At 39.4% G+C, this 9,395-nt stretch overlaps 1 protein-coding gene across 1 annotated transcript; it reads left to right on the plus strand.

Moving 5' to 3' along the window:
• The first annotated feature begins 3,424 nt into the window (after positions 1–3,424).
• Positions 3,425–6,477, plus strand: LOC132890299 (uncharacterized). Its single transcript, XM_060927108.1, has 3 exons — positions 3,425–4,228; positions 4,422–4,738; positions 5,319–6,477. The coding sequence occupies exons 1-3, from the start codon at positions 3,750–3,752 to the stop codon at positions 5,672–5,674; spliced, it is 1,152 nt and encodes a 383-aa protein (XP_060783091.1). The 5' UTR covers positions 3,425–3,749; the 3' UTR covers positions 5,675–6,477.
• The last annotated feature ends 2,918 nt before the right edge of the window (positions 6,478–9,395 follow it).

Below are 9,395 nucleotides of genomic sequence, written 5' to 3' on the forward strand. Positions count from 1 at the left end.
CACTCGCACCGCACATGCGCAGAAAGAGAGAGAGAGAGAAGGAGGAGACACGTATAGTTTTGTACATATGTAGTTTGAAAGGTTTTGAATGTTTTGCTTGACAGGCATCTCCCCTAGTAAGATCTTATGAGGTTCCTAGGACAACTATCATGATTCCTGTCATTTTTGTACTGATCTAAGGGTTCTGAGTAAGGTTCTAGCCATAACTTCTCAAGAGTTTTGTTTCAATTAGGGGGCGCTATGAAGTCCCTGGGCCATGCCCGGGGCCAAACATCTGTGGCTGAGAAGCGGTTACAATGACTGATGTGTGTATCAAATTTCATGAGTTTTCGTGCATGGGAAACGCCTCAAAAACAGCCAAGCGCAACAGAAAAATAATAATAATAATAATCCTTCGACAAACAATAGGGTCTTCGCACCAAACGGTGCTCAGGCCCTAATAATAAGAATACTCATGATTATTAATCCAGGAAACTCAGATATGTTTTTTAGACACATTGGACATTACGTGTTACGCATTGTTCCCGTGTAGAACACATTTTTATTTCACAGGTAGGACAACTGTAATCATTGTTGCTTTACAGTATATACACTGAGTAACCACTTATCAAGTCCATATCCTCTATAAGCCACTCTGAAGGTGGAACATTAATAAGTATTATACATCAGTTAATACCTCATGAAGTGTGTGTGTGTGTGTGTGGTTTATACTGTACATGTTTACTTATACTTTTATATCCAACTATTGTTGCACAGTGTGACGACTCTCAGCGCTGCTGCTGTGATCGCTTGTAGGCGTGGCTGGGGAGCTCGTTACGGCAACACCTGTGCTCTCCCTTTTAAAGGAGGAGCCTTTGGAAAATGGCGGCTGCTCGTGGGCTCGGCGCTGCACGTCTGCCATTTTGTTTATGTTTTGGTTTGGTTATTTGTAATGGCTTCGTTTTGTATTTGGTTTTTCTTTCATGTAATCACTCTTCACTACACTATCATCACATGCTTGCACTGTCTAACACTACTGATTAACTGCCTTACTCACATCATACATTTATTTTATAAATATTTCTATTTTCTTTAAGTAAATTAATTAAGATCTTCAATCTCTGTCCTTGTCCTCCTTCCTTTGTTGCGATTTGTGAATCAGTCGTAACATACAGCTCCATCAAATGTGTGTATTAAACTCACGTTCCTGAACTTCATGAACACACAGGCAGGGGATCTTAGGAGTAGCAACACTGAAACACACACATAAACACACACATCAACACAATCTCATCTACTCTCATCTCATTTAGAAAGGGATTTAATTTCAATTTTCAAAAAATTAAAATCATGGAATTAAACAGTAATCCATGTGTAATTGTCAGATACTCACAGGAAGCCTTGCTGTGGACAGCGTGGGTCTGTCTTTTTCACCTTCAGGATGTCTTGGGGAGGAATTTTGACAGTGAAAAACTCAGAACAACAACCTGGAGGCTGTGCGATTCGATAATCACCTAAAATTGAGCGAAAAACAGATGAGGTGTTTTAGTCAAATAGAAACTAATAATAAAATAAATGTGCATAAAATGTCAGATAAAAATCATCCGTCTTTCAGATCTGCAGTTAATGCAATGTTTTGATGTGATCTTACTACTACTACTACTAATAATAATAATACAACTTATCATTATTATTCATCCAGGAAACTGATTTTTTTTAGATATATCGCATGTTGCATTTTACACATTGTTCTGGATAGGCTCCAGCTTGCCTGCGACCCTGTAGAACAGGATAAAGCGGCTAGAGATAATGAGATGAGATTAGATGAGATGAGATTATTATTATTAATCCCAGAAACTCAGATGTGTTTTTTAGACACATTACATATTACATTTCACGCATAGTTTTTGTGTAGAACACATTTTTATTTCACAGGTAGGCAGAGGTGTCAAGTAATGAAGTACAAATACTTCATTACTGTACTTAAGCACACTTTTTAGGTATCTATACTTTACTCCATTATTTATTTTTCTGCCTACTTCTGACTTCTACTCATTACATTCTCACACAATTATCTGTACTTTCTATTCCTTACATTTAAAAAAAAAAAAACAGTCTCGTTACTCTTGGTTTTGGTTTAATATTTTTTTTATTATTATTATTTTTTTTTACATCATGTGCGCCTTCCAATACAGATCAGTGGCGCCATCCACACTTAATGAGTTCGAGCGTAATTGGATGAATCATATAAAGCAAACCACTCATTGGTTAGGCTGTTCATTGTGTTTGGGCATGACAGAGGTCGTCAGAAGAAGCAAGTAAGCAAGTGGTATTGTACAAACTGCAATGTCGGAACCAGAGATAGATGGGGAAATGTCCGAAAGGTCGGACACAGGCGTCGGCTTGGGCGATGGAGACCTTCCTCATCCTTGGCCCTATCTGAAAGAAATGTTCGGGGGCAAAAATGACTCCTCCTGGAAAATGCAGTGCAAACTATGCACACCCAAGACCCACATAATTCTGGCCTTCAAGAACTCTCCGTCCAATTTGAAAAAACATGTAGAGGTAAGCTGTATTCTGTGTTACTATCAAAGACTGTGATAATTTATGTCTTTCGCTGCAGCTTGGCTAGCATAGGGACATGCCAAGACATGCCAGGGTAGCCGCTAACAATTGCTGAAGGAGTTAGCCTTGCCTAGTTCTCTGATGTTTGCAAAATAAGCTGCCATTCCCCACTCTAAAGTGTGAGCTACTTCACTCTCGTAAGCTTTTAGACTGTCTAATATCTGGTTTATTTACCCATGTTTATGTGACTGTGTGTTTCCAGCGTTTTTCACTGTTTTCAATCGGAAATGTGCTAGTTGGTTGGTTGTGTGTCCTGGGAGATTAAATTAACAATTTCATAGCCTAGTCCTTCGTGTCACTTTCTTTTGTATATAGACCTGTTTGTTTGAATTCAATATTAGTGACCTGTCCAAATCTTTTCATCACTTAATTTAACACCATGTTTAATTTGAATGTTTATTTCCTGGTCAACTTTGTCAAGGTGTGAAGTGTGTGAGATGGTGGCCGGCCACCTACTGTAGTAGTAGAGGAAATGTGGCTGGACAAAACTGTAACCATGTTGACAGAGTGTCCTCTTAATGAACTAATGATTAAATTTTGCATATTTTCGCAGAGAAAACACGGTAATCATCTGGAGAGATACAAAACCCTCACTGCAACAGCCCCGAAAAGAAAGGCAGAAGGAGCACCACAGCAAGGCCCCGCACCCAAACAAGCCAGATTATGGAGCAGCAGGCCAGTGTCCCAGGCCAGTGTCGATAAAAAAATCCGTAACTATATAGTGCAAGGTCTCCACGCAACTAATACAGTGGAACAGCAGGGGTTTATAGATCTAATACAGCATCTCCAGCCCAATTTAAACGTCATGTCCTGCAACACTGTAGTCAACAAAATTCAGAAAGCCTGTCTTGAAATGAGAAACAATCTGAAGGCAGCAATGAGTGGAATTGACTTCACTGGCGCTACAACAGACTGCTGGACAGCATATAGGCGTGGATTTCTTGGCGTAACAGCGCATTGGATAGACCCTCTGAGTATGACCAGACGGTGCACTGCCCTAGCCTGTAAACAGCTGAATGGGCCCCACACTTTCTCTGCCCTTGCCAGTGCATTGAATGAAGTTCACAGTGAATTCAACATCCGGGACAAAATCACGCGCACCACGACTGACAATGGCTCCAACTTCTTAAAAGCTTTTAGGCTATATGGGCAGACTGATGAAAACAACAACCTGGGTTCTAGTGTTGAGAGTGGTGAAGCCGAAGATAACAATGGTGATTGGAATGATGAAGAACAGGAGAGTGAGGGTGTGGAGTTCGTCGAGGCTGGAGCGATACTTGATAAGGATGACTGCCTGGAATTCCAACTCCCCAGACACCATTGCTGCGCTTGCCACCTTCTTAATTTGTTGTCAACTGTTGATGTCGAGGAGGCCAATGTCAACAGCACCTACAAGCGGGTTTCACGCTCAGCCTTTTCGAAGTGTTGGGGACTTTGGAACAAAAGCACAAGATCTACCACAGCAGCAGAGGTCATCGAAAAAAAACTGCAAACTGCAGTTATTGAGGCCAATTGCAACAAGATGGAATTCCCTGTTCTTGGCGGTGGAGAGGATCATCAGAATAACAAGGGAGCAAGGAGAAGGGGCCATCACAGCTGTATGCAGCGCACTGAAGATAGCCATGTATGTACCAGCCACTTTTTATTTTTTGTATTTTTTCAATCAATTTGAACTGAAAAGATATAAAACACACATTAATGCATTTCCTCTATTTACAGCATATTTTTTACTAACTCCTTGTGCAGGTTATTTGCAGAATTTGTTAGTTATTGAATTGAAGGTGTCATTTTGTGTTCTTTCTTTGTTGTTTCAACAGGTTCACACCTGTTGAGCTTGCGTTCCTGGCTGAATACACGAAGACCATGACCCCGGTGGCGAAGGCCCTGGATGTCTTGCAGGGAGAGACGAATGTGCAGATGGGCTGGTTGGTGCCAACGATCACAATACTCAAGAATAAGCTCCAAAACCTCCGCATTTCCTCCAAGTTCTGTAGGCCTTTAATTGATGCTCTACTATCAGGCCTTGAGAAGCGATTCGAACAAGTACTTACAGTACCAGAGCTGATCACTGCTGCAATTCTCGTGCCCAAATTCAAGACAAGCTGGACAAGTGACGATTACACCCTGAGACTCGGTAAGTGCTGCACTGTTTTGCTTTGTTACTGTAATACAGGTATTATTTGCTACTGAGTACACTCATGGCTGAAATTGTTGGCACCCTTATTTATTTATTTATTTATTTATTTATTTATTTGAGCACAATTTTGAAGTCTTTGAAATAACCAAACCAGGCTATTTTTAAATAATCCAATGCAACTGAAAAACAATTGTTTTCCTCAAATTCAACACAGCACCCTTCACAACAAGTGTCTTTTAGCAGTGATAAAAGGCCACTTGTCATTGATAAAACCCATTGCTAATGTTATAGGTCATCAGATGTCAACTGTGGTAGCATTCAGAGAAATACTGTATCAGTCAATATCTAATTGACAGTAGACTATACATTTCTATTGGTTTCTATGGACAGTGTGAATTTCCCTCAAATATCAACCAGTCCTGGAGGGTGCCAGCACTTTCAGCTATGACTGTATCTCTAACACAAGCATTTACTGGTGTATTTGTTCGTAAGCCATATACGGTTAGTCATTGTGCAATTTTTCAGTGTTGTAATTTCAGTGTTTGGTCTTATCCCCCCTCCCCCTCTTATTCATTAGGCCTTGACTACATCAAAAGTCACTTGAAAGACCAAGCTGAGGAGAATCAAGCTGAGAGCTCACCTTCTTCAGAGGAGGAGGACTTCTTTTCTTCAATCAAACAGACCAGTTCCCAAGAAAATGCCAAACAGTTGGAGACTTACCTTGGCTCCCCAGGTGATACAATGGATGTACTTAAGTCTTTCCCAGCAATTTGCAACCTTTCATTGAGGCTTAACACAGCACTCCCAGCCTCAGCTGCATGTGAGAGACTGTTTAGTGTAGCTGGACTGATCTTCCGTCCAAAAAGGGCACGTATTGATCACAAGAACTTTGAGAACCAGCTTCTTTTGAGGCTTAACAGAGCATTCTGGTAGTCTGATGGGGTATGCTGTCTTTCTTTCACTACTGGCGTACACACCCTCATACATAGTTCTTGAGTGTCCAGGTTTATTGCCCAGTTTTTGAAGGGTTCTATGGACCCCATCATTAAATTGACATAATGTATGTCAATCTCTCTTATACACACACACGCACCCTCTCGAAGGTGTCGCTAAAAGGTGAGGGTATAGGACAATGCCTAATTCATTTCTAAATCCCTGCGCTGCTGCGAGGGCGCAACAGCAGACTCTATAGGATGCAATGGAGAGGAATATGTTTAATGCTGATTTAAAGTTGGAGAGGGTGTTCACCTCTCAAGTGGGGTTTGTGGAGGGCACAGTAAGTCCTCACTAGCTGGGGACTTTGGCTTCCATTGTTCTTTTTGATTTTCTTGGAAGTTACTAACAGACCTGACATACCCTGGGAACAAAGGATATTAAAGCAGTCAGGAACAATTAATTCCTGAACGTATATGTGATGCCTTTTAGGGTTTTGCCTGTAGTGAGAGCTCATTTTTACATTTCAATTTTGGTCTTGGTTGTCAGTTATGACAAAGGGGAAAACATGAGTTTATATTTTTCTCTTTCTTTGAGTTTTCATGCAGCAGGATTTGAACATTTTTTGATGGGACTAACATACTCCTACTGTGTATGCAAAATTTTTGCACTCTCCTACTCTGTGCCATTTTCAAAACTTGTGAGGTGTTCTTAAGGGATTTGTATGTAGTGATAAGTTGGGAGCTCATTTTAAATTTCAGTTTTGGTCTTGATTGTCAGCTATGACAAAGGGGAAATCAGATGTTTATATTTTTCTTTGAATTTTCAAGCAGTAGGATTTGACTTTTTTTTTTGGATGGGACGAACACGTATACCTCACATACTCCTACTGTGTATGCAGAATGTATATTGCACTTTTGCACTCTGTGTGGACATCTTATTGAGTTCCAATAAAGTTTGAGAAAGAACATGCTCCTCGAGTCACTCTGTCTTTGACAGTAATGGGTTTATGATTGTGCTGTGTCTTGGGCCACATGTAGAACTAATCATTTTTTTTAAAATTAAGTTTCCAATTCATATAGTGCCATCAACTAATTTATTATTATTTTTAAGGTTACTTTATACTTTTATACTTTAAGTAGGTTTTAGAGCACATACTTTTTCACTTTTACTTGAGTAAAGAGGTCAAGTTGATACTTCAACTTTTACCAGAGTGTTATTAAACTGCAGTATCTATACTTCTACTTAAGTGACAAATGTGTGTACTTTTGACACCACTGCAGGTAGGACAACTGTAATCATTGTTGCTTTACAGTATATACACTGAGTAACCACTTATCAAGTCCATATCCTCTATAAGCCACTCTGAAGGTGGAACATTAAGTATTATACATAAGTTAATACCAAATAAAGTGTGTGTGTGGTTTATACTGTACATATTTACTTATACTTTTATATCTAACTATTGTTGCACAGTGTGACGACTCTCAGCGCTGCTGCTGTGATCGCTTGTAGGCGTGGCTGGGGAGCTCGTTACGGCAACACCTGTGCTCTCCCTTTTAACCCTTTGATGCAAAACATGGGTCAAAAGTGACCCGGCTGAGTTTTTATCTTCTCTATCTTTGCAATCAATTAATTCCATCATTCAGTATTCAAGGTATTCCTCAATTAACTTGTTTTTGATCATCATACATCCTTATTTTATTTTTTCCTTTCTTACTTTTTGAATAAAAGCCCTTTTTGTATCACTACCCTTCTAATGCACAACATGGGTCAAAAACGACCTGCATTCATTTTCCAGGTTATTTCATGTATGGCTGAGTGTTTCTGTGATATACTTTTGAAATAAATTCATTTTGTCATTTACTTTTCCAAATATGCAGTAAATATCTTGTTTTTGTTTAGCACAAATCATCATTTTTATTTTTCCTTTCTTAAGTTATGAACAAGCACAGCTTTTGTAATTCTACATCAAGTTTACACACATGGGTCAGAACCGACCCGCATGCATTTACTACAGCATTTGGTGGGAACTGTGAATTGTACTTGTGTCAGACATTTCACAGCTCAGCACAGCGCCCTTTGCCCATCTAATACATGGAAGTAATGTTTTTCAATTGTTCTAACGTTACCTTAGAAAAAAATTGATGATGTTTAGGCTACCTTGAGAGTGAGTAGATTACTTGTCAGAAAGTTACAAGTAATTACTATTAGCTACCTAGTTGTCGACATATTCTACTTTAGTTAGCTAATTTTATTGTAGTTGGCTTAGCTAACTACATAGTTAATAAATAAATAACTGGCCCCATTCACTGCTAAAGTAATTACTTGAAACAAATTATTATTATAGTATTAAGACATTTAATTTTAAATCACACTTGGATGACCCATGTGTAGTAATATAAAAAGTATTTTTGTTTGTAAAAATTGTTTGTAAGATTTTATTCTTTGTAAGGATAAATAATTGTAAGTATTTATTCTTGACCAAGAAGGCAGTAATTTATTTTGTGACAAAATTGTAAGGATTTATTCTGTTCAGTTAAAATGACCTTCTGTCTCAGCTAGACATTGTTTAAAAATTCCATTCAGAACATTCTGCTTATTTTGATATGAAATGTGTATTATTGATCAGAGATGTGTCTGGACGGCGCCAAGGTCTGCAATGATGTCAGACACACCCACACACACCCACAGCTGCATATCCAACGTGTATGTTAGATTTAATGTTAGATTTAAAGCTGCATTAAGTGATTCATGTAAGTTTTATAGTTTTATAGATTTATATTAGCCTTATTGCTGCACAAAGTGTTGCTGAATTGCTGAAATATTATTTTGCTTATGATTGAAGGTTTCATTCACACACAGACACACACACACATAGACAGATATCAAACAGTGATGTCATTTCATCCACAGATAACACCCACATATAACAACCCTCTGTATTCTTGTCTAATTGGGGGACTTGCGAATAAAGATGTGAACTACTTTGGGGTTCCTGTCTTTTTACTGCAATTCACCCCCAGAGCTCTGGGTGGCACGAGGGCATTGATCTCGAGAAATTGACCGTTCTGGCTGGGAGAACCTTTACAATTTGGTGGCCCATACGGGGATACTCCCAATCAGGTAAGGGGTCTCTTTTAATTGATTAGTTGGGGGGGGGACTTCCACCTGGTTGGTAATATCAGAAAAAAACCCAGTTGTTTATTTTTTTGGTTATTCTCGTGTAGAGGCACAGGAAGATTTTTGGTTATCCTCGTAATTGATTTACGGGAAGATTGGTTATCCTCGTAATTGATTTACGGGAAGATTGGTTATCCTCGTGGAAGACCCACGGGAAGATTGTTATCCTCGTAATTTGTTTACGGGAAGGTTATCCTCGTAATTTGTTTATGGGAAGAGAGCGCTTTATGAGTTAAACCCATAATAATTAATCTCGGGACTGATTCCTTCGTGCCACCATGGGGGGAAATTGTGTTAAGGTACCCAGACCCCAAGAAAAAACCCACGGGATTGGATGAATCGCTGTGGTTTAGCATTCTACACAAATTCTAGACAATTTGGCCGGCTCAGTTTTAATTTATCCTCGTTCAGAATTGTTGGGTTCACCCAGAAAGAGACCCTGGATTCCTTCGTGAATGCCTTCACTTCGGGCCCGAAGTAGACAAGGAGACAAGGAGACGAATCGCTCAGAAATGGACAGGAGAACACGTGTGGGTTG

This window comes from Neoarius graeffei, chromosome 8 (assembly GCF_027579695.1).
Source record: "Neoarius graeffei isolate fNeoGra1 chromosome 8, fNeoGra1.pri, whole genome shotgun sequence".
Classification (NCBI taxonomy): domain Eukaryota; kingdom Metazoa; phylum Chordata; class Actinopteri; order Siluriformes; family Ariidae; genus Neoarius; species Neoarius graeffei.

Excerpts from the sequence above, each read along its gene's own strand:
- LOC132890299 (XM_060927108.1), top strand. The coding sequence starts at position 3,750 with ATGGGCAGACTGATGAAAACAACAACCTGGGTTCTAGTGTTGAGAGTG. Across the intron at positions 4,229-4,421 it reads AGCGCACTGAAGATAGCCAT|GTTCACACCTGTTGAGCTTG; the intron begins GTATGTACCAGC and ends TTGTTTCAACAG. Across the intron at positions 4,739-5,318 it reads CGATTACACCCTGAGACTCG|GCCTTGACTACATCAAAAGT; the intron begins GTAAGTGCTGCA and ends CTTATTCATTAG.